Source organism: Miniopterus schreibersii (assembly GCF_964146895.1).
Source record: "Miniopterus schreibersii genome assembly, contig: HAP1_SCAFFOLD_98, whole genome shotgun sequence".
In the NCBI taxonomy this organism is placed as follows: Eukaryota; Metazoa; Chordata; class Mammalia; order Chiroptera; family Miniopteridae; genus Miniopterus; species Miniopterus schreibersii.
This window is the reverse complement of record NW_027669802.1, coordinates 222,172-246,941: the sequence shown is the minus strand read 5'-3', so window position 1 is coordinate 246,941 and position 24,770 is coordinate 222,172. Positions and strand designations below refer to the sequence as shown.

Below are 24,770 nucleotides of genomic sequence, written 5' to 3'. Positions count from 1 at the left end.
GGGCTCTCACGCCCTTGATAATGAAGACCAGCCCTGGGACCATCGAGCTCTCACACCCTTGAGAATGAAGGTTTCGGTCATGCCACCTGATCGACAAGTCTTGGCAGCTGAGATGCTTTCAAGAAAATGGAACTGGAATGAGAAGGAAGATAATGAATAAGCCAGGCCTTGCTGCTAGTAGGACGGTCATAGTCACTGCTGAACTAAAAATACAGGCCTTGCAAAGTAAGAAGAAAAAAAAAGAATAGCTCTTAGGCAATCACTGCGTCCCAGTTAGGAGACAGAGGCAGTGGGTATTTAGGAGGAAGGGAACGGAGCCATGGCATCAGTGAAGGAAGACGCCTCTCCCGGGCAGGTAACATTCACACTGATGCTGATTCTAAACGACGTCTTTAATCTTCAGTCCAGTGGTCTTCGGTCCAGTAGTCACAATGCCGCTTTCTTATCTTTGCAAAGAGTTCTTTGGGACACAATGTGGCCCTAGGCCCAGTCCAAAGGTGAGTTTGCCCTGTTTTAACATTCAGGGTTTTAGGTGTAAGACAGGCAAGGGGATGGCAGCCTTGAAACCATTTGAAAGCATCGGAAATAAGTGACAGCACAGAGGGAAACCCCTGAACCAGAGGAGAGGCGAGGACACTAGCCTTGAACAGTCAGAAACCTGAGGGACGGTTTCAGTTTCCACAGGCCTTGAAATGAGGTATTTAGCCAATTTAACATACATTTCAAGTAACAGAGCCTCTACCTAATACCAAAGGGTCAAGCAGCAGAATTTGCTCTGTAGCTCAGACCAGGGGAGCTTTGTGGGCCGTCCAGAAAGCGATTTCGTTCATGACACCCCCGTAGGGCAGGTAAGTGCTGAGTGTGCTCCATGGCGGGGATCCGAGTGAAGCCTCTGGCTTTGGCTTTGGGAGATATTTCAGTAGGCCTCGCCTTCTGGAGCTTTAGAAGCTGAACTGGGGTGTGCCTCTATTTCTGTTGTAGTTATCGTTTCTCCTGTAACACACAGGGAGCTAATCAAAGCTTCTAAAGGGACCTGCCGTTCCCTGCTCTCAGGGCCCAAGCCATGAGATTGCTGTGGGGGGGACCAGTGTGGTGGTGTAGGCAGGGCCTCTGGGCTGGTGCAGGCCCCTGAGGTCTGGGTGGGGCGTGGAGGGAGTCGTACGTCCCTCACTGTCAGATTCCTCCTCCTCCTCACCCTCGGTGGTTACTGATGCCACCCCCAGTGCCTCGTCTCTTCCCTGCCATCTGAAACCCCCTCAGTGGCCTGCCCCCAACCCCCCACCCGCAATCAACCAGCCCAGTGAGAACACCCAGTTCAGATCCTTGAAAATACTTGGCACTGACTGTCGAGGCTGACTGAACGGGAATGGGAAAAACACTCACGGGAGTGTCCTGATGGAAACCCTAAAACAGGCTGAGAAAAGAGAGCATGTGTCCTATTCCTTAGTGATGTGTGGGAGGAAAGTCAACTTTTGGGATCTGTTCTTTATGTACATGATAATTTGTGTGTCATTTATGCCTGAGTCAAAGCTGCCCTCTGCCCAAACGAATCAGAGTTACTTTAAATTATTCCATGATTCCCTTTTCTTCCCAGTCCCATGACTAAGCAGTGCTCTAACCTCAGTCCCTGCCTCACAGTCACCCCGGTTGCTGAGCGTGGTTCCAGTGCTTTAGTTATGTGGACATTGTGACTTACTCACCCTGGAGCCCACTGGGTACAGCAGTGTCAGCTCCTTTGCAGCTTGAAAGTTTAAAGCACCACCAGCCTCAATGTGCTTGGGAATATAGGGTAGATCTTTCTTCCCAAAGTTTCAGCAGGTGCCTGGAGGGGAGATTAAAAATGAGCAGCCAGGCAACAGGCCACGATGGAGAGAAGAAAAGGAGAGATGTCTGGGCCACTGTCCAAGAAACTAGCTTTGATGGAAGCCAGGGTGGGGGACCTGGTCGTTGTTCCTTAGAGAACTGTGTAGGTTTACACATATCTCTGTCTCCAGGAGCTTCTGGCCCCTAGACAAAGGGGACCTGGAGGTGCAGAGCCAGATAATGGCTGTGCATTAACTCCTGACAAGCTCACCTGGGCTCCAGGGCAAAGTGGTACCTCGATCTAGGGAAGGAAGGAGGGAATCATCCTTTACATCTGGCTTAGGCTCTGGGAAGGATCTAGAAGGGCTAGTGACTCCAAACACAGTGGGGCATTTGCGAGGTTAGACCCACCCAGGAGTCTGGTGGAGACCTCACCAGTCAAGCATGGAGTATACCCAAGGATTTGGCAGGCAGAAGGCTTAAGGTCACCATGTGGGAGTGTTTCCAGGGTCCCAGCTTTGTTAGCTCTTCCATCCATCTGGTCTTTCACCTGGTCTCCATGCATACCCTGCTTTCAGCATGAAGCAGACATCCCTGAGTGGACGGCTGGTAAAACTCGCTCTCCTCGCTGAGGCACAGCCTCTGGGCTGGGTTAGCTAGGACTCTGGTGGGAAGAGTTTGCTGCTAATGTGTTTATAGAGTGAATGTACTTCATTCAAATCTGTGTTCCTCTAGGAAGGATTAAAATAAAAACTTAAAAAAAAAAAAAGCCAGCCTGGAGGGGCTCCGTTGGTTGAGCATCGCCCTGTAGTCCTGTGCACCCCAGGGCTGTGGGTTTCATGCCCAGTAAGGGCCCATATGAAGGCAACCGATCGATGTTTCTCTCTCACATCGATGTTCCTCTCTCTCTGTGTCTCTCTCTCCTACTCCCTCCCTCTCTCTTCCTTTCTCTCTAATCAAGTCCTTGGGTGAAAATTTAAAAAAAAAAAAGGTCAATCAGACTAAGACTGAATTCCAAATTTCTGGAGAATAGGCTCTGATTGGCCCACCAAAAAATAAAATAAAATACCCTGGCACTTCCCGCACCAATCTCTTCCTTAAGGCCTTGATGAAGGAGACTGTGGGGAGCAGAGAAGACTGGGGGATGTGGGCAGAGCAAACAAGTCCAGCCCAGTATTCTTGTCTCCCCCGCTGTTTGATTTCCTTCACTCCCATTATGGGAGAGGAAGCACGGCCTTTTGGCGTCAGTTCCTGTGGCCAGCTTGCCGTCCAGCTCTGGACTGGCCATCCCGTGAAGTGCTAGAGCTCTAGCCAGCTGTGCCCGCTGTCGACAGAACACAGCCTCTTTGGGAAATGCAGCCATGCCATATATTCAGCCCAATCGCAAATTATATTCCATACTCATTGACTGAGCACTCTCAAAATCCACTTCCACAACATTTCCCAGATTTGGGTGTGTGTGTAAAGAGCACATTTCTACATCTCCTTTTAGACGTTCTGTCCTTGGAGTTTGAATCCCAAAGGGCAGGTTTTCGTAGGAGGAAAGATTGCTGGAGCTGAGAAACCTGGTTCCTGGTCTCCCTGAACTTAATCCATAAGCGACACAGTCCCCTCCATAGACAGTCCTTTCTAGGAAGTTAGCCAGGATCCTAACGAATGCAGAAACCGGAGCTAGCAGGTAAGCTGCCTCCTGTAGACTCTCAGAGGAACAAATGTGAGTTTCTTGGAGTTGGGCCCAGATGGGAGGGACAGTGAGACTCAACCATTGTCTGAGATGTGAAGCCAGCGCACGTGGCCTGTAGTAGCAAAAACCACCCATCATCTGTGGCCCCGTGGGTGAGGAGCCCACTGAGGGTGAAACCCTGGGAGACCAGGAACTGTGGTGAAGACCAAGGGAATGGACTGAGCTGCCCCCGAGCAGGGCTCATGAAACGCCCAAGTCTCTGCTCAGGGAGCAGGATGACTCAGTCCCTCTGTGACCATGTTGGGGAAGCTCTCACTGTGCTGCTAGATGTGTTCAGGCCCTGGGCAGCGCTCCATATGGGAGTCAGCACAGGTTAGGACAGTGGAGTCCTCCCTGTTGTTTTCCTGGCCCGTCTTCCGCTGCTTTGCACATGAGAACAGCAATGTGAGCTCAGCTTGGCCAGGCCAGGAAGGGGGAGGGAGGGTGGCAGGGTGAGTAAGCCCAGTGCTGAACTGGTACGTGGGAAAGAAGACTAAAGCTGAAAAGGAAATGTAGGATTTTCTCTCATCCCAAATCTGATTGGCTTAGCGTGGGCCACAGTCCCACCCCAGCTCTGAAGGGGAATGGGTTCTGTGTTGGACAGCCCACCAGGGTCACCAAAGGAGAGAGAAGGGCAGTGCCCCAAGGGACAGTGTCTGGCAGACAACATAGACAGTGACCTCCTTGGGGAAAGAGCACTGGGGTATTTGCTCCAGGCGGCCATCGGGCAAGTGGCACCTGACCCTGAGGTAACCAGTCCCAGGCTTGCTTGGGACCCATACTTAAGACTAAGGAAGAATGGCTGATCTTCATTGAGCACTTACTATGTGCCCTCCCTCCTGCAGGTGCTTTGCATAAGTCACCATGTTTAATCTTCATCAGATTCTGGGATGTAGGTGCCCTTGAGAATCACAGCTGACAAGAGAGCATTTAGTGGTGGAGCAGCCCCGGGAGTGGGCGCCACGACGCCCAGTGCACGAGAGGGGAGGTGCTGCGTTAGCTGAGAGGGAGGCTCGGGGTCTCCAGTCTAGAACCCCACTGGAGCATCGGGAGAGACAGGGCAGTGCTGAGAGGGACAACACGGACATGCAGATATGAGCAGGGAGACAGGCACCAGCTGCCCGCGGGAGCATTAAAAGGGTCCTAGAATCACACTCTAGTCCCCCTATAGCCTTGAAATAAATTGGCCAGCAGAGAGAAAGACAAGTGACATAAAAATAAAAAATAAATAGTCTCTAATCGAAGGTGACTTAATAGAATTCTGTTCATTGTAACAGAAAAAGTAAATGAGGGGAGAATGCATGTGCTTCCTGCCCCAGGAGAGGGACTCAATGTGGCCCTGATGGTGAAGTTGACAGCAGAGAGCAGGTCCTCGGTGGCCCACAGGGGGATCTTGGTCATCCAGGGCAGGCCCCACTCTTGCTATTTAATAACAGGAAGAGCAGCGGGGAGGCCGCCCGAGGCAGTATTGACCTCAGGGGCTAATGCTTCACTATTGGGAAGCCATGGGGACTGAGAGCTGACATGCGAAACACCTGGCGTACCATTTTAAAACCCAGAAACTTTCTGAGACATGTGGTCTTTTGCATCATGCCCGCAGAGAGCCTTTGTGAAAAGTGTTGATGTTCCCCTTCCTTTCCATTTGTGGCACTCGGGTGCCCAGACTCTCATTTGGGGACAATCACTTAGGGAGCGAGTCAGGCGTCAGAACACAACACATTGGAAACTCAAATTTTCAGGCTGACACACACCCCATCAAGCGGCCAGAACACGTAGGCTGTTTGCCGACGGCCAGGGTGTCCTCACCTTAGAGGAAAGATCGACAGACACAACATAGGGTTGAGGCTGACAGAGCGAGTCCACTTAGTAGTGAAGTCCTGCCTTCCCCAGGACACGCCAGCCAGAGGGCACCCTGGATCTCTCTGAATGGCAGCCCAGCCTAACAGGATGTGTTCACACAGGCGTCCATGCCTGAATAAACCACTGATGACACTGTGTCCCCTCCTCAAGACTCCCAAGCTGCCCAAGCTGCCCAGCCCCCGCTGCCAACAGTGTGCACTGCCTCGTCTGGAATGGGGAGCCTTCCTCTGTCCAGGGCCAGGGACTCCCTTTCCCTCCTCGCTGGGCCTTTGGGACTGCAGAAGCTGGCTTCAGGTTGACTCAAGTCACTGAGCCCATGTCCCCCATGAAATGCGTGCTCAGGGAGAGAAAGAACAGCCTGTGATCTACTCTGGTGCTAGGATTTCATCCTTGATCTAAAATGGGAAGGTAGGATGAGAAATGGTGATAACACCAAGCACCAAGCAGTTGCCCGAGGGGTGCTCAAGACCAATAATCTCCACCCCTGCCACACCCCACCCAACCTCTCCAAGAAAACCTGTAACTAAGTCAAAGCAGTGACTTTGTAATCAAAACATAGCCTCCAGAGAAGCCCCTGGGCCCTCACCCCATTCAAACTGATCTCCTTAAGCTTAAAGTGCCAGAACCTTGGGGCCCCCACGGAGCAGAGAAGGGCACTTAGTGAAGGGGAAAGGACCTCACGGGGCTGCCAGGACCACTTCTGTGGCTCCTTCCATCCTGCAAAGACCTAAGGGCCGAAATTGGGCCAAGCCCACCACCGGAATTCATTTCCCCACCTGTCTCTCAGCAGCAGTGACAGTGTCATGAAGCACTGCAGACCCCCTGGGATGACAGACCTGAAGGCTGCCTGAGCCCTGGGAGTCCCTGTCTGCACCCAGTGTAAACGTTTGCTCCAGGGACCTAAGCTCTGAGGGGCCGGTGCACTTTCCTGAACTGTTCTGGAGGCCACTTGAGGGTTACAGCCCCAGGCTACAAAGCCTTAGGGAACCCACAGGCCCCCAGAGGTCCAGGCAGCCTGGGTGACATCACAGGGTAGACTCTGGAGTCTTCCCTGAGCTGGTGGCACCACACAAGGCCTGGTCACATGGCTGCAACCCTGTGGTCACAGGATAGAGGTTAAAAGCAGAGGATGTGGGCCAGACTGAGGAGGCTATGTCCCTGAGCTGCCACAGGCTATGTGACCTTGAGAAATCGCGTTCCTGGAGGGCCAGGGCACTTCTGTGGGAATCAGAGAAATGAGGTCCAGCAAGTTCCTGGCACTTACTAGGTTCCGGATCAATGTTAGTGAGGACGCAGTGATGACAAGGATGGCGGTGGTCACCCAAACAGGCTCTGTGATTAGGCCCTAGGCAGGGATAGTTGTATGTCTGCTGGTCTTTGAGCAAAGATGACTTCATTTGTTACCATGGCACCCAGGAAAAAAGCAAAAAGCAAGGCTTTCAAGTTTTGGTAGATTCAAGATGGTTGGAAACTGATGCTCTTCTCACTGAGAGATTGTTCTAAGTCCCCTCCCCTTGAATCTAGGGGGCTCAGTGACTACTTGACCAGAAGAATAAAGTGGAAGCCACACCGTGCCAGCTTCAAGTCCAGGTCTGAAGAGATGGGCAGCTCCCACCTCCTGTCTCTTGGGATGTTGCTCCTAACACTAGGTTCCCTGCTGGGAGGAAGCCCAAGTGGCCTCTTAGAGAGGCCACACCAAGAGGAACCGAGACCCTGGCCAGCAGCCCCCGCTGAAGCCAGGATCAGGGCCTCGCCATGTGTGGTGTGACCCTGGAAGAAGACCGAAAGGCCCAGCTGGACCATCTCAGCTGATGCTGCAGGAGCAGAGAGAAGCCATCCCCACCAAACCCTGCCCACATCCCAGGCTCATGAGCGGAACAGACGAGTGCTTAGCCACCATCTTCGGAAGCAACTTGTTATGAGGCAACAGGTAACTGGGGCACAAGTATTATTTTTCTCCAAAGTTACTTAAGGGCTTGTCATGTGCTGCATTCATTCATAAGGTCATTTTATTTTATGTTTATAGCAACTTTCCCAGGTGGGTACAATGATTTCCATTTTTTTCCATGAGCTAGTCAGAGGTAAGGCACCTTGTTTGAGACCAGCCAGGTAGGAAGGATGAAACCTGTTTTCCACTCTGTGCTTCCTGTTAGCTGAGTCTTCTCTCCCTGGAGAGTGCACTGTACCCAGAAGGGTGCAGCAGGATCAAACATCAAGAACCCCACAGCTGACATTTAGGGGGCACTGCACGGCTTTCAAGGCAAGACTTTTACCTGCATGATCTCATAACCACCCTAGGAAGCAGGCTCCGCCATTATGCCCATTTCCCAGGTGACACTGAGGTTTCAAATGAGGGTAGGTGGTTATCTCAAGTTAATAGCTCTAATAAGTGGAAAAGCCAAGATTTGGAAATGGGGTTCACTTTCTTCAACGTGCTTATAAGAGTTGCCTCCTAAGGGGCCCCTACTGCTTTGGCATGTGGATGCTGGGGGAGGAGAGGGTGAGTTTGTGGTACTCGGCATCCAGGACCTCCGCCTCGAGCCCCTACAGAGAACCCCTGGAGGCCACTGGAGTTTCCCTGGATAAGCGTGAGGCCTCTCCTGGGGTGTGGAGGTAGGATGGTGAGAAAGAACTGAGATGGGGGAGGCCTGGCAAAGCTCTGTGACCTGGACAGTGGCCTCACCTGGACGTCTTGGTGAATCCCCGCTCTGTGCTGGGCCTCAGACCTCGCCTGGCCTGCGCAAGGCTGTCAGCCGCTGTCTTGGGGCGAGAATGGTGCTGGAGAGCAGCGTAGCCTCGGAACCCAGACTGCCTGGGTTCTCGTCCCAGCCCCGCCACTTGCCAACCTGACTCAGCTCTCGGGACCTCACCTGCCAAGTAGAGCCGCGTGACATCCGCAGAACAGCTCCTCGCCCAGAGGCGGGCTCGGTCAGTGTCGGCTGTTGTTCATATGCCGCCCGCGACGGTGCCCTCTGACTGCGGGGACAGTTGTTGTGGTGGCCTGAATAGTGGCGCTCTCAAAGATGTTCAGGTCCTAATCCTGGAGCCTGTGAATATGTTGCCTGACATGGCAAAGGGCCATTGCAGGTGTGATTACGGATCTCAAGATTGGCAGATTGTTCTGGGTTATCCAGGTGGGCCCACTGTCATCACAAAGCTGACAGCAGCAGGCAGGAAAGGGAGAGAATCTGAGACTGAACCAGCCACTGCTGGCGTGAAAGATGGGAGTTGTCAAGTTTTATTGCAATGGCGTATCAGCTCCACTCCAGAAGATGAGCCAAGAAAGGCAGGCAGCTTCTAGAAGCTGGAAAGGCAATGAAATGGGTTCTCTCCTAGAGTCTCCATAAAAACTCAGCTGTACCAACACCCCAAGACCCACTTCTAAGCTCCAGAGTTGTAAGATAATAAAACTGGATTGTTTTAAGCCACTAAGTCTGTGGTAATTTGTTCCGAGCACAATGGGGAACTCACAGAGCTGCCAAGACCCAACACGGCTGCATCCTTGCAGGAAGAACCACAGTGAGTCACCCCACAGCAGTTATTGAGCCCGTCACGTCACCCACACTGCTCGCCCTGTGGACACGTAGGAGCGCACTAGACCACGGAACTGAATGTCCCCTGGGCACAGGCATGGCCAGAGCTGGGACATTCAGGGCAGGAGAGCTCAGGGTGGGCTCATGGGTGGAAAGAGGCCTCCTGGAGAAGCTGGGCCCTCGGCAGGGCTTTAAAGGGTGGAGGGTGTGGGGTTTGGACAGGGAGGAGGAGGGAAGAAAGGCATTGCTGGAAGGGGCCCAGCAGGATCACGTCCACCCTTGTGCTCCAGTCCCTGTGGGAAGCCCCTGCGCAGCGAATGGAGTAAGATAGAATGGGTGGTTTTCTCATGGAGCTGACACTCTGCAGTGGAGGCCAATACGCCATTGCAATAAAACTTGACAAGTGTTACAGCAGACGTATAGCTTGTTAAGGGGGCATGTCAGGATGGGCTTCCTGGAGGAAGTGGCCCTTCAGTTGATACAAGATAAACTGAGGGTTTGTTCTGTATCACTTTGGGCACCGGTGGTACTTTGCATTCAGTAGGTGCTGACAGGTAGTTTAGCCATATAGTCTGCTATTCTCTGTCCAATTCCTTCTTAATCCATCTTCTTACACTAAGGAGAAAGTCTCATTTGGGGGCTAGTATGTCCTGAGCGCCACGTTAATTCTTGTTAATCTTCCCTTGTAACCCAGAGTCTGTTCTGCAGGCAATTGGTGCTAATTAAAATTTAATAACACTCCTTGATTTTCTATGTAGTTGTTTTCATTTAAGTACCTTCCTTTTGGGGCAGGGGGTACTGATTTTCCACTCTGGAAGTGGAACAGAATTGCCTTTTAAATGTAAGTGAACTTGCCCTGGCCAGGTGGCTCAGTTGATTGGCCCATCCTGTACACCAAACGGTTGAGGGTTCCATCCCGTCAGGGTGTGTATGGGAGGCAACTGATGGATGTTTCTCTCTCACATCGATGTCTCCTTTCTCAAAATCATCAAAAAAACATGTCCTCAGGTGAGGATTATAAATGTGTGTGTGTGTGTGTGTGTGTGTGTGTGTGTGAACTTAAGTGTAATAGAACCAGGAGTGAGCATGTGTGGAAGAGGGGATTCCTCTTGCCCTGGAATTGCCCACTGTGTCCAGTTATGGACAAAGGGGCACTAAGCGCCAGCCCCTCAGCAATGGGCCTGATCACTCCCTTAGGGCTTCTACATCCTAATCTCCACCCCCAACACTCACACTCAATAGTGGGGGGGGGGCAGGGTGGGAACCGACAGGGGGAGTAGGGTGGGGTCAGCCCTGAAGGGGGCATGGAGGGAGCTGCCTGGAAAGTGGAACCCAGGAGTGAGCTCACAGGACTTTCAATGAATGTTTGTGGGAGGAAGGAGTGAATGGCTGAGCGACTGGCAAGTGTGAGCTCTGGAGAGCTGTTCCAAAGGGGTGAGAACCATGAGAAAGAGGCTGAGAGCTCCAAGGAGTGACTGGCCAGGGGTCAGATCCTGCAAAACCTGCATGGGACACAGCTTGCAGGTGCCGCTGCTCAGTTTGGCTCAAAGCATTCTCGGTGGCAGCTCCCGCTGAGCGGTCGGCTAGGACAGACTGCAGAACCTCGGGAAAGGGGAAAGGAGGCAGGAGGGGACACTTGTACAGAAGAGGTTTGGTGAGGAAGGAAGGGACATGGAGGCAGCAGCTGGACAGAAAACCATTAGAAGATTGGGCCCGGTGAGGATATTTACATGCCTTCCTCCCACCCTCACCTTTGAGCATCTATTCTGAGAGGCCTCCAAGGCCTAAACTCCAGATCTAGCTCTCCCTGGTGGAGGAGCCTTGGAAAAATCCAAAGGATGACTTTAAGCTGAGCTCCTGTTGTGATATAAATCCCGTATCAAAATGGTATTCGACTTACAGGAACTTAAAATAAACACAGGTCCAGAAAAAATCCGCTGCATGGTGAACAGGAAAACCTCACTTTCACATTCTCTGACCTTGTGGCAAAGGGAGCTGTGGATTCCAGGGGCCAGGAGACTGGGGGCTGACGCAGGGAGTCCCGAGAGCCCAGATAGCCCGGCACCCGTCAACACTGCCATGGATGAGCAGTGAGGACAACTAGGACTCAGTTCCACTCTTTCTCATATTATTACAACCCCACCCTTGTGTCCACCATGAGTAGCTATTTAATACAAACCCCAAAGCGCCCCTAAAATCGACCCCATTTCTTTCCCAGCATATGAACTCAAAAGGAAAAAATCTTTATAAAACCAAAACCACCAGGTTTAGTACGTTCAAGAAGAGCACCTTTAGTAAACAGGAAACTGTGTGTCAGGAAGCTGGCCAAATACACACGGGAGCAGGTGAGGCTCCCCGTGGCAAAGTTCAGTGGAACATAACTATAGGGTGTCCCCCCAAAAAGTTTCACAGGTGAGACTCCTGATGGGAGTCCTTTCAGGACACCGCGGGCAAACGGAAAGAAGGCCGTCGTCAGAAGGCAGATGGGTGGTTTTAAGGCTCAGGAGCTGCTGGTCCAGGAGAGCGTGGTACACAGCCGTACTCCATGCTGTTCCACACTGTATGTTGGCCCACCCGGCTCTGGGGACACTGGCCTGGTGCTCTTTGACTTGTTCCCATGACTGAAGTCCTCAGGGACCCAGCTGGCATGGGGAGCCAAGTGGGGAGGCCTGCCCGGGCTCCTGGCAGGGAGCCCCTCCATGGCCCTGTCATGGACCCATCGTGCCAGCTGTAGTAGGTAAAGTCCTGGAGCTGGGAGTTGCTGCCACCACCGCCAGTGGCAATGGCTGAGACTGTGGTGGACGCTGCGGGGGAGCCAGCCTCTCCTCCTTTGGGGGAGCCAACAAGAAGCACCTCGTGTTCAGTGGTCGGCTTCAGGGCCCTGGGCCCTGACAGGAGCCAGCAGTCTCTCCCACAAGTGGGGTTCTCTCCTGGGCTAGGCTGTGGGAGCTGGGGGTGTGGGGCTTTGTGGGTGTGGCTGCTTGTTTCCTTGTGCCCTGAGGTCTCAGAATCCCTGGATTTTCAGGGGGCTCCAGTTTGCAAGCCTCTGGCCCACTGGCCAGAAGTAGGGTGGCTGAGGCCTGACAGAAGGCCCAGCTCAGCGACACACTCTGGCCGGCAGGCATGTGGGAGGTTGGGGGCACTGTGGCCTGCTGGGGTCTGCCCAGAGACAGGCTCTGGCAGGCTGGGCCTGCCTCAGGGGGCACTGGGTGGGGCCTCAGACTCAGCAGGTCTCAAGTTGGGCTTCACATGCTGCTCCAGTTCCAGTAGCTTCCTCTTGGAGGTGCTGGCAACCATCTTGATGGTGGGGCTACAGAGCTCGCGGGCATCCCAGCCCCTTCCCTCCTGGCAGGTGGCCCGGGCTGGCCTCGGATGGTTGGGTGATCGGCCTTTCTGAAGAGGTAACATAGCAGGTCATCCCGGCAGCTGAGAGTGTCCTACAGAGAAGAGAGGAAGAACTGAGAGGCTGGAGAAAGGCCAGGAGAGTCCTGGTAGAGGCTCATTCACCCAGGACACCCCTGTGCAGGCCATGTGGCCAGGACTGAAGTTTCTGGCTCCTGCTTGGCCTTTCCACACACACTACCCATGGTCAGGATGGTGGGGCTGGGGCCATACACGGATCAGGAAGAAAAGCCAGGCAGCCCCCTAACTTCACCAGCAAGAAAACAGACCCAGAGAGGGAGAGGACTTTCCACAGACGCTTTCACTGGATGGGACGGTCAGGGCTGGAGGCCTGAGCACAGCAATGGTTTTCATCTGTTCCTCATTCCCACCAAGCAGAGCCTGGAGGAGCCTGGTGGAGGTGTCTCCTGAGGCAGATGGACACCATGAGAAGAGGAAAGACAGTGAGTGCATGCAGAAGAGGAGTTGGGGTTCACCAAGGATGGAGTCAGACCCCGGCCCGCTGGACCCATGTCAGGGAGCGTCCGTCTGTGGGACGGCTCAGCAGCCCAGAACCACCTGCACCTACCAGCAACTCCTGGCCCAGGAAGACATCTGGACGCTCAACTTGACAGAGACACAGTCTGCTGTTTTGCGTGCAGGTTGGGAGTCACATATCCAGGGTTTTTGTACAGTGAGACCTGTGGTCATTAATATCAACAGGTAGGACGTATCAGCTGCTTCCCATGTGCCAGGCCCTATGCTAGAAACCACAGGTGTAATCGTAAGAGAATGAAACCATCCCCCCTCCCTCCCCCAAAACCTCATTCAGTTCTCAAAGCACCCTTGCAAGGCTGTACTAGGACAACCTGTAATAGGTAAGGCAATGGAGGTCCCAAAGGTCAAGCAGGTCCCACATTGAGAAAGGGACAGATTGAGGACTGGAACCCACAGCTGTCTGACTCTGCAGCCGTCTTCCCACCACCCAGCCCCTCTCTGCACATTTCTAAACCTTTGACACCCAGCTTCATGAGTCTGCCCTCTCTGACCACCCAGAGGGCCCATCTCCTCACCCCCCTCCCAGCATCAACACTCACGGAGTGGAGGCCTGGCACGGGCACCATTGTGACTTCCACGTCTTCAGGCCTGTTCAGAAAGGGGAGGGCGACAGGTTAGTGGGGTGAGCACAGTGGGGAGATGCAGGGAGGTGGGGGCGGCTCTCAGGAGAGGAGCATCCGTTTCCACAACCAGCTCCTGCAGGGACGATGCTTTGGTCTCATTTAGGCTGAAAAGGACAAGCCATCATCTGGGCACTTGGCAGGAATGCAGATTCTCAGGGAGCCCCCCTCAGCGCTCCTGACTCAGAAACTGCAGGCCGGCCTGGGTCCAGGCAGCCCAGGGGAGTGTGGCTCAGGCCTGCGTGTGGGAGCCACGGCTTCAGACCGAGACCTTCCTGAGGGCAGGGCTTTGGTTTTTCTGCAGCTCCGGGCACAGAGTGCTTTGTAGACAGAAACAAATGGAGAGCAGAGACCAGGATACATATTTCCTTTCAGCCGATACAGGACCAGGCACAGGGCGAGTCTGTGATAAAACTTGCTGACGAGCCGGTTTACTCTGTTGTTTTGAGAGCAGGCATCACATAGGACACGCTCCAGAAATACCGACTGAACAGATACTTTGAACTCGCTGTGTCACTGGGCTCCACTAACGCAGGCCACAGAACTTACAGTGTGGCCAGAGAGAGTCCCACTGTGTGTGTTTAAGGGAATGAGACTGTAAGGCACGCATTTCATCCATGGGGTGACCCAGAAGCGGTGACCCCACAGCTCCTGGCCAGAACTGTGTGAGGTGCCCCTGCGGCTGCAGGAAGCTGCCCTGAGCCGGGAGGGGGTCCCCACAGCTGACGGCCGGGGGCAGAGCTGCAGCACAGACCTCAGGGCGCTCGAGCTGCGGCCACCTCCGGCTTGCGCCTTGTTTTTGTATGGCCTGTGAGCTAAGAACAGTTTTACATTTTAAATGATTAAAATATTTACTATCTGGCCCTTTACAGAAAAAATCTGCCAAACTCTGCTGGTGAAAGTTCAGAATAGGTTTGTGTTCAGGGCTCTGCCGCACACCTAGTGGGAGATGCTAACTCTCAAGTGGGTGCTGACCACATCCTCAGGGGACCTCCGGGGGTGGGCGCACACCCTCCCACCCCCATGTTGGCAACACAGTTCTGTCGCTCACTTCACAGGGGAGGAAACAGTCTCCTGGTCTGGGCTGGCTGACAGCACGCTGTGATTTTCTGGCTAGTGGTTCTGCTCCCCATCTGAGCCAGGCTGCACCACCCCCAGTCCCATCCCTCTCTGTGACTTTGTTGTCAAGGTCCCTACCTCTGGTCCTGGTCCATCTGAGGGAGTGAGGGAGGAGAATGCTCCCAGGCCTCTCACAGCAGTGGGGGAGCCCTGGTCACTGTCCTCCAGGAACTCCTCCAGGGTGAGCATCTCACTGCTCTGCTCAGGGAGGTACAGGGCTGCACCCAGGCCTGGGGCTGGGCCGCACCCCTCTTCTGGATGCCCTGCTGGAGGAGAGGTAAGTTCCGGGGTGGCAGTACTCATGGCAGCTGAGGGCAGTGCGTCCTGGGGTGCTGGCATCCCGGGGCAGGGTGGCTGTGTCCCTGCTGCGAGTCAGGTCTTCACTGCTGAAGCTCTTGGATCTGCAGTGGAGCTCATCGGAAGAAACTGGGTCAGGGGAGGGGACACAGAGGAACACACTTCAGTCTCCTAATCTCGCTTGCTGGCCTCCAGTGGGCTCTGTGCTGCCTCTGGCTCCCTGAGCACAGAGAGAGCCCTGCCTAGGAACCCAGAGCACACTTCTCCCACGCTGGCATTGTGGGCGTCCAGGGCATTCTGGAATTCTCTAGAATTTACACTGGCATTTAAAAACAAAATAACTTGGGATAAAAGTGGAAAGTTCCTTCTAAATCTTAATTTATCAACAGCTGTAAGTACCATGCTCATTAGCCTGGGACAGTGCAGACCACTTTCTGCACCAATAAACAAACTTTAAACATCAAGAAGGAATCAAAGTCACTCACTGTGTCCTCTGCGCACCATGTACTGGAACTGCTGGCACTGTCCCCATCCCGAAGCTGAAGTGACTCAGACTCAGAGAATGGGTTGCTTTCCCAGGTGCACAGAGCTGGTCAGTGGAGAAGGGATTTGAACCCAAATCTGTTCAAACCCCCAGGCCTGAGCTTGAAGTTGCGTGATGTGGCCCTATGAATGCAAACGCAACGTGCTTTGAAAAACCTCACTAATTGTATTTTTTAAATCATACAAACAATATACACCCAGAACCAAAGATCCAGGTCCGCTGAAAAGCACACAGCAGGGAAGGTGGACTTACCCTCAGGCTAGGAGGGGAACTGTCACTGGTCCAATTCCAGCTGCTCTCTAGGCTACCTGGCCAGGGCACTGAAAGGAAATGACAACACTTAACCTACAGGGCTGATGCCAAGTACAGCCCACATTAAACCATCCAATCCGAAAACAACTAATGACCCTGCCCAAGTTCTGGCAAATGGCCTCAGGAAGGACAGACTTCGAGTTGCTCTCGACTCTCCCAGGAGGAGTCCAGCCTCACCTGAGTGCTGGGTACCACGCACAGTGGGCTCTCAGGAACAACAACTTCTATCTATGTGTGTGAGGTCTAGGGCTGTGGCCTCAAACAGTTTTGTTAATACAGAAAATCTCACACAGAACTCCAGTATAGACAAAAGGTCTGCCCTGGGGTTGGGGGTTGGGGGGAGCCCACCATTATTACCGCATGGAGCTTTCTGGAACACAGGTGGAGACACCCTGCCTAGACCAGGGCAGTGCCGCCTGGTGAGGGCAGGGGCCAGGACATGGCAGGTCATGCGTCCACGTGTGGACAATGTAGCCTGTGCCGTGCGCAGCCCACTTCCCCTCCGTGGTCCATGGGGGCGGGGACAGGGCCCTCAGGAGGAAAGAAGTCTGCACTCTTGGTTCGCTGCTCTTCAGCTCCTCTCTGTCCCACATTCACATCTGCCCCAGAGGGGAAAGAAATCAACCTTCACAGTGACGATTTGGGGGAACCAGGCTCACCCTCTGCTCCCTCAGGTCAGAGGGTGAGCACCAGCTGCAGGGAGGGGGCACCGCCCATGCCAGGGGCAGGCTGTCCCTTCCAGGCCTGCAGACCTCCCCTCCTGGCCCACTTCTCCAGCACACGCAGAATCAGGGGCCTGCCCCAGGTATCATCAGTGTCTGTCCTGCGGCACACGGACAGCTGGGGGACAGGGACACGCTTCATCATCCCTGCTCACATCTTGTGCAGAGCTGAGCTGCACTGAGAACCGGGGACTCACCAGGAGATGCTCTGCTTCCCGGCCCACCAAGCAGTCTGCTCTGGATTGACCGGGTCCACAGGGCACCCAGGTCCCAAGTGCCGGTGGGCCCCGCATACAGCAGGCCTCTGGAAAACACCTGTCAGCAACGGCGCGTGGGGCTGAGCCCCAAATACTTGGTTTTCCTGAAGCGCATAGAAGCAGAGCAAGTCCCCTCTTTGAGAAGGGAAACTTTCAACTAAAAAATCCACCTTTCTCTTTGAAAAGGACATGTCACTGAAAGGCAACCGTGATACAAATCAACGGGATCCGAAAATGCCTGTTTCTCCGAGCCCTTGCTGCAAACCCCTCTGCTGCCTTCTCCTTTCCTCAGCTGATGAAGCATGAACCTGGCTGCTCAGGGAAGCTCACGAGAGGGGAGGCGACTCCTCCGTCCTGTTACCCTCCACCCAGGGCCAGGAGGGAGGGCTCCGTGGTGTCCCGCAGTTTCACCAGAGCCTGCCCTTGCCGGAAGCTGTAAGTGTCTATGTCTGAGTGATCAGTGCCAGCACCATTCACCGCTTCAGGCAATGGAGGGGGCAGGAGATGACGCTCGCTCCTAAGCTGCATGCTTAGGCCCATAGGAGGGCAGGGAAGGAGTGTTGAGGAACTGTGGGTCCCCTATTCCCACTTCAGCATAACAGCAATACTTGCACCTATTTTGTGTGTGGACTTCCACAGAGAACAGCTTGAAGGACAAGTCCTATTGACGGAAACAGGTCTGAGAACCCAGGCTGAAGGGCACATGCACCAACTACTCACTGTGCTGCCTGTGGCTGGTGAACCTGAGCTCCAGGGACCACTCACAGAGCTGCCATCTGAATTCTAGCCTATGGTGAAAATAAGGCTGAGTCAGGGGACCTGGACCACCCATGGGGAAACTGCGGTCCTATGTCAGAGGCCACCTCTGACTCCTGCCCAGCACCTGAGTGGTGGCTGTGTCCAGCGCCTGGAAGAGGGAGACGTGTGGACCCTTAGGACCTGCCTGTGCTCTCGTCTGTACTCTCCCTCCCCCATTGCTCCTGCTGGGACAGCCTTGCTCTCTGCCTGTGCAATGACTGGGACAGCAAATGGAAGCAGTGTCTGGCCTGAGGATACAGCAGCAGAAGGAGCTGATACTTAGTACCCTGGGAGCCCCACCAACCGGGAGGGGGGCTGCACCGAAAGCCGAGGCTGTGAAAGCAAAGCTCTCCTGGGGCCTTGTTCTCTTCAGGTGGCTGGAGGAAGCAGAAGGAAAGAATCCACCACCTGAGGGAGGATGCTGGGTCCCTAGAGAGGGAGCCCTGCACCAGCAGCTCCTGACCAGAACCAGACGGAACCCATAGGCCACCAGGCACTGCTCTTTCCCTGGGAAGGACTACACTGCCCTGTGCTGACAGCAGCCCCGGATTTCCTCCAAAATGACACCGGGGTCTCCCCCATTTTGCAGACAGTTCTGCATCCACCTGAGCATGAGAACCATGCTGCCAGGGAATCACAGTGGGCAGCGCTTTGTTTGCAGTGTGACAGGCCCTCGGACAGGCTCTGCAGGCATATGAACAAGTGTGGGCTCTGGCTCAGGGTGGGATCCCGGTGGAGACAGCCCCTGGGTGAGCCTGGAGGGCCAGGCCTGGAGTCCCACAAGCCGCTGCAAGTCTGAGGGGAGGTGGTGCTCCCAGCTCCTGCTCCAGCCAGGCAGGGTTTCTGAACCACAGAGCCTGGGAGACTGGGGCAGACTGCTGACTGCTGACAGTGGACACCTGAGCATGGCTGCCCAGCCATACATGGCACAGTTTCCTTGACACCCAACAGTAAGGGACTGCCATTCTCAGTGTCTGGTCAGGAGCGCAGGAGGACTGTCTGGTTGCCTGTGCTCACCCAACTCTTCTTCTCCCAGGGGTGCTTCTGATTTGTAAACAGCAGGGACCAGGTCCTGGAGCTAACCTAGGCTTGCCTTGGGGGCAGGGGCCCTATCTTTTCTTGGCTTGTCAAACCAGGGTTCTGCAGGCCATACTTCCAAGAGTCCAGTGGGTGATATCATTATGAAAACTAATATCCCTTCATGTTCTCATCAGTTTCTAACACCCCAGGGGCAATCATTTTCAGCTCTTCCTGCTGTCTTCAGATATTTTCATCTCTAAGTTATAAGCAGAGTGTCTCTTTCAGTTTTAACCTTTATTTTTCCCTTTCTGTTTGCATATTTTAAGTGCTTTTCCCTGACTGTTCCATTTAATAACATCCAGGTGGAGTTCCTGGGAGCATCAGGACAGCGCTGCTCTGCACAGTGTCCTGCTCCAGGCATCTTAAAGCTTTTGTCTCTGACCATGACTCTGTCACCTCTCACACTAGTTTCTCTCTGGTGTTGCAGATCCTCCTCAAGTGTCTGGGGTCTCTGAACCTTCATGGGCTTCACCTGGCAAGATGGGACTAGACTGTTCTGCTGGGAATTTCTCCACCTACTCAGGTGACTTGAGGAGCATTTGGCTATCACATCTAGAGGTGTGAATACGCATGGCTACGGCATCCTGGGAGACGTTCAAGTTGTAAACCCTTCCCTGAGTCCCCCCATTTTTCAGTTTAGGACACCTGCCCTCCACTCTATCAACTGACCTCCAGTTCAGAGATGCTGCTAGGTCTCTTCCCTGGAGAATAAACCTCCAGTGCTGCCTGAGTTTAGCCCAAACTCTGGCTTACCTCCGTTCTGGAGCTCCTTGGTGCCACCAATTCCTGCACGGCGGAGGTGGGTTCTGGGCTTTCCCACTAGGGGCTGAAGACTGGGCCTCCAGATGGCGATGTTATCTGTGCAAAGTCACACAGCTGCAGGCAGAGCTGAGGTCAGGACCTGTGTCTGTGTGACACCAAACCTGTCCACAGCTTAGCCCATCTGCTGACCACCCTTCAGTCTGAGAGACCCCTCCCGCCTCTGAGAGCTGGGGTCTCCAGGAATGACCTTGGGCCCAGATGCTCATGCATCTTGGTTCTGGAGGGACCTGTGACTCACCTGGGGTGTCGCCTGGTCCCGGGAGATGGGGGTGGAGCTGGAAGGGGTAGTAGTCATGGCTGAGGATGAGCAGGCCTGGGAGCCCAGCTCTGATGGCCGGGGCTTCATGGTGGGGTAGCCAAGGCCTCCGTGCGGTGAAGGCTGCCTCTGTGCAGGGCCACTGGCTTCGGTATTAGGTCCCTAGGGCCTGGGGCAGAGAAAGACAGTGATAAATGGGGTCGCAAGATCCCATGCCAAGGCGGGGCTGTCACACCGAGTCCTGAAAGCAGAGGCACCAGGGCACACGAGCCGCAGGGAGAGAAGCTGGGCTGCGCCTCGCGGGCTGTGGTCTGCACAGGAGGCTCAGGCTGCAGGCCTGTGCTGGGGTCCCCGGGAGGCCGGCCTTGGCTCTAAGGATAGATCCCGCTGTGAGCCCCACGCAGCTGGGAGAAAATAAAGGACAAACTCAAGAGGCTCAACAAAACAGTTAAAATCCAACACATTAACTATTGGGCACACCTGCTGTGTACCTGTGTGTCACTCAAATCCCTGGTTTAAAAGGACCTTGACAGGTAGGTGTCTGCTCAGGACCATGGTCAAGGCCCTCAAGGCCCAGGATGTGCACCCTGCCAACAGGCATCCGTTACGATCTGAGAGAGGAGTTTTTTGCCACCCAGTAACTTGTCTGAGGTGTCTCCATCTGTGCATGGTGACACCGATGTCTCCATCTCTGCATGGTGACACCACCTGCAAAAATGACATTTACCTTGTAGTTGTGCTTTTCTGCCATCTCTGAATTTCCTACTGTGAACACATACTCTCCTCAAAGTTAAATAAAACCCTATTTTAAAAAAAACATTGAGGGATAAACAAAAAGATCTTCACTACCTAATATCAGGGAAGGGGATGGGCTCTCCAAGTACAAGTCATAAGTTTCTGCAGGTGGAGTTCCTGGGAGCATCAGGACAGCGCTGTCTGCACAGTGTCCTGTTGCACGCGGCCCATGGGCTGTGGTCCCAGAGCCACGCCAAGGTCAGATTCCTGCCCCTCCCCACCCTCTCCCAGGGACCTGTCCCCGCCCCTCAGCCACTCAGTGTCTGGACTCACTGGGAAGTCTCAAGCACCCAAGTCTCACAACTTGAAATCAGGGGAAAGTTTGGATTTTGAAAGATAACCTTGATGGGAAGCAAGGCAACTCTGGTGGAGCGAGTCAGACAGGCGTCCACTGGGTGAAGGTGACACGAGGAGCAGAGGAGAGGCGGAGATGGGCAGAGGCAGCGATGGCAGAGAAACCGCGCACTTCCCACAGCTGCTGGGAGACAGGCGGACAGACAGGTGGATGGAGGACAGGACGCAGCAGCCCAGGAGTCAGAGCAGGTGCGTGAGGCCAAGTCAGCGCCACTCGACTGACTTCAACATGGTGTAAGTCATAAAATAAATTTAAGTGGCAGCGAAGAATCGATTGGAGGGAAAATATGTGAGTAATCACAGAGGTGATACAGACATGCCAGAAATCACGAGATGGCACAAGGATGGTGACAGGAAACACTGCTGGAGCTAGTGGCCCCTGTGGACCGTGTCCCGGCCCTGACGGTGACCATGTGCTGATGCTCTGTCTGTCCATTGCAGCTCTAACACCTGCATCCAAGATGTCACGGGACCTCACCAGGGTCATACAGTCTCACTCCGGGCTGATCAGTTCTGCATTGCACACGGCCGGGCAGGACATACAAGCCTGCCGGTGGGACAGAGGGTCAGCGCCTGGCCAGGGGAGTGCATGAGCACGGACATCCCGGCCCGAGGACCTGCAGGTGATGTCCCGAGGCTCCCCTAGCATTGTGCTGCGCTGGAGCACGATCCAGAGGGTGACAGCTCATCTTCTTTGAAATCGGAGTCCACACTGGCTGCTCTCAGCTTGGCTGGGAATTGGGGCCAGGAGGAGGGGTCCACTCTGTGTCATCTGGCCTTTAGGTACTGATTTGTCGGTTTTTTTGAATTTCAGAAATGAAGGAGGGGACATGAGAAGACACTGGTAGAGGGAAATATTGGAAATCTCCAGTGTCTGAGGAAGGGAGAGGCTATTTAGAGGAGGCTGGTAGGACAGAAGCCGACCAGAACCGCAGGCGTCTAGAGAAAGCCGGGCGAGCCGCTGGAGGCTTGTCTTTGTCCTTGGGTTTGCCTCTCAGAAAGGGACTCTTTTTGCGCCTTGTTCCCACATTGTCATCCCCTGGATAAGCCAAGAGAGGAAGGAAAAAATACACAAAACGGCAAATAAATGAAATGAATAACAGCAAATGCCACTACATTAGCTAAGTGTGCAGGGAAATCGGAATCCTGTCCAGCCCAAGAGAGAAGGAAACGCCACCCAGGGCAGAGCCAGAGCCAGGGCCCGGGAGCCACTGCTGCCCGGGCTCAGTTTAGTTAGTTCACTGGCGTCCCGGAGCCTGTGCTTCACTGAGCAGCGAGGAGAACTCCATGTTCCCCAAGGAGCTGACCCGTTAGGCTATTTCCAGTCCCAATGTGCTGAATTACTGAATGAGAAAGCATATAAATTTAGGACCTCGTTTTCCTTCTCATTTGTTTTAATGACAGACTCCCTGACAATTCAGCTCACACACAACTGGCTCCTGCTCCTGGTACAGACCTTGGAACACTTTGTGATATGTTTCTGGCCTGCTGCAATGAAAGAGTCCACCTGAACCTTTCTCTAAGAATTCTTTTTTTTTTTTTTTAATCCTTACCTGAGGAAATTTTGTTCTATTGACTTATAGAGAGAGTGGGAGGGGAGGGGAGGGGAGGGGAGGGGAGGGGAGGGGAGGGGAGGGGAGGGGAGGGGAGGGGAGGGGAGGGGAGGGGAGGAGAGGAACATCAATGTGAGAGAGACACATCAATTGGGTGCTTCCGGCAAGCACCTTGCCCAGGGACGGAAAACCTGCAATGGTGCATGTGAACTTGACTGGGAATTGAACCCACGATCCTTTGGTCCAAGGGCCCGCACTCTAACCACTGAGCCAAACCTGCCAGAGCCACTAATAATTCTTGTACATTTAAAATAACCTCTCATGGCAAGATGAATTTGAAAATGATGAAAATACCTCCTTCTGATACCAAAACACCCTCAACATTTAGAACCCTACGCATCCTCTAATCCAAACCTACACTTTATGACCTTTCAATCAGTCTTATCAGAGCATACAATTGGTCTAACTTCCTGAACCTGGTCTCACTTTCTGAACATGCCCTATACATTCACATAACTGATTTATCCCATTTCTGATTTAGGATTAAAGTCCATGGTGGAACCTCTTGTTTCTTTCTCCACAGCACCCCCGGTGGCCACAGCTCACACCACAGGATAAGGGACAGACTTCAATGCTGGTGCCCAGGTCTGTTCAGCATCTTCAGGGACCAAAGCAGCTTTAGCTGCAGGCACTGCCCACAGTGGTTAAGAGTTCAGGCTCCGTAATCTGTCAGACCCATGTTCGGACCCCGGCTCCAGCACATATTCTCTGGGCAAGTGCTTAACCTTGTCAAGAAGGGGACAGTAAGCGTGCCTGCCTCACAGGGCAGTTAGGACTGGATAATAGATACAGCGCATAAACCAGCTAAAGGGGTGCTGAGCCCAGAGAAAACACCCATTCCATGGCTGCCGTTACTAATATTTACCACTAACCTGCTCACTCATGGATCCAAACAACAGTTTGGCTCAGTCAAGCATTTTTTTCTCTGAAAGTTTTGCTAGCTCAACTAGGCTGCTTTAGTTCACTAGCTCACCTTAGACAATACACAAGTTGAGGCGATAAACTTAAAAAAAATTAAGTAGCCAGCATGAAAACCTGAGGCCACAGAACCAGTCTAGATAAAACTAATGCTAGTAAGCTTCAACCTGCAGTGAGTGTTTTAACCAGTTCATCTCCTGTAAAGACCGGGAATGCAAGCATTAGTCCCCAAACTGTGTGTTTGTGTGCATGCTTCACTTTTGCATTTTGAGTGACACACCAGGACTTGAAGTGGTGAATGTCATCTAGCAAGGCGTGTGCACATGTCACACTCAAGAGGCAGCTTATCGTCCGCCTTTGGGCTGCAACGTCGGCCCCTGAAAGTGCACTAGTCTGAGGCATGGACCTGGTCTTCAGAAAGTCCTAGTGTCCTTCATAACATTTAAATTTCTCAGGGTGCACGTTTGGCAGGATTATAGGTAAATTATCTATAAAATGATATTTAAAAGCAAATTTCAAAATTAAACCATGTTTAAGGCAATGGCTTTGTTTAATCGATGATAAGATGCACATTGTTTCCCCAAGCCTTAGCCTCTCTGAAATCAGGACTTAGCTTCGAACATGTCCTGCAGTCACTGTCGGCAAGGTGGCAATTCTGACAAAACAGTCGCTGCCACGATCAACTTACTTTCTTCTCATGTGCGCACAATTGCACAGCTTATAACTGACAGCTTCTTAGATTTGGTGAAATACACCCAGCACATTTCAGAACCTCTGGCAGACTCCGAATGACACCCTCAATGACAAGGTGCCTGCACCCCATGGTGTCAGGACCAGAAGACAGATCAGGTGGGAGAAGAAAACCCGACCTGCTCTTCACTGTGACGACAAGGTCAGAGCCACACACGGCCTTGCTGAAGACCTTGCGTATGTCCATTACGTGTTAAATGCATCGGGATCTCCCTTCAGAAACGCTTATTCTAGGCCTGGCAGACACGAGGAAACCCAAAAACACACACTATGGAGCCTGTCCCTGCGGTAACTTGTGGGCACCAGCTCTGGGTACTCACGTCCCTACCACAGTGCACACCGTGCATGAGGCTTCTCATGCTAAAGTGACTACCTTGCTCTGGGACCGAACTGCCACAACACTGTGGTGGGTTTGTGTTTCCTACTTGGTTGTTAACATACCTAAGGAGCCAGATGTGCCTGCATGGAGCACACCCCCTTCAGGCTCCTATGCACACGTGTGCACCCCTAGCACGCTGTCCCGTTGGTTCTACCCTGCCCAGGAGGGAGGCCTGGCACCCCCCCTTCACTTCACCTGCAGCCGGGTCAGACCCTCCTACCTTTTCTCGCGGGCCCGCTGGGGGGGTCTTGCTCTTCTGCCCAGTGTGAGCACGAT

The 24,770-nt window shown here is 53.5% G+C and overlaps 1 protein-coding gene across 1 annotated transcript in view; it reads right to left on the bottom strand.

The window, feature by feature from the left end:
- Nucleotides 1-7,849: 7,849 nt before the first annotated feature.
- The window catches only part of LOC308552042 (protein Daple-like), a gene marked incomplete at both ends in the record, with an annotated part of 65,168 nt that continues 48,247 nt past the window's right edge, over nucleotides 7,850-24,770 (bottom strand). The window contains 15 exon segments of the mRNA XM_081163008.1: nucleotides 7,850-7,930; nucleotides 11,452-11,488; nucleotides 11,490-11,670; nucleotides 11,673-11,721; nucleotides 11,724-11,792; nucleotides 11,796-11,877; nucleotides 11,879-11,930; nucleotides 11,933-12,100; nucleotides 12,103-12,123; nucleotides 12,126-12,230; nucleotides 12,233-12,356; nucleotides 14,733-14,792; nucleotides 14,795-14,892; nucleotides 14,895-15,023; nucleotides 19,361-19,465. Of these exon segments, the coding sequence (XP_081019134.1) occupies nucleotides 7,850-7,930; nucleotides 11,452-11,488; nucleotides 11,490-11,670; nucleotides 11,673-11,721; nucleotides 11,724-11,792; nucleotides 11,796-11,877; nucleotides 11,879-11,930; nucleotides 11,933-12,100; nucleotides 12,103-12,123; nucleotides 12,126-12,230; nucleotides 12,233-12,356; nucleotides 14,733-14,792; nucleotides 14,795-14,892; nucleotides 14,895-15,023; nucleotides 19,361-19,465 (1,361 nt within the window).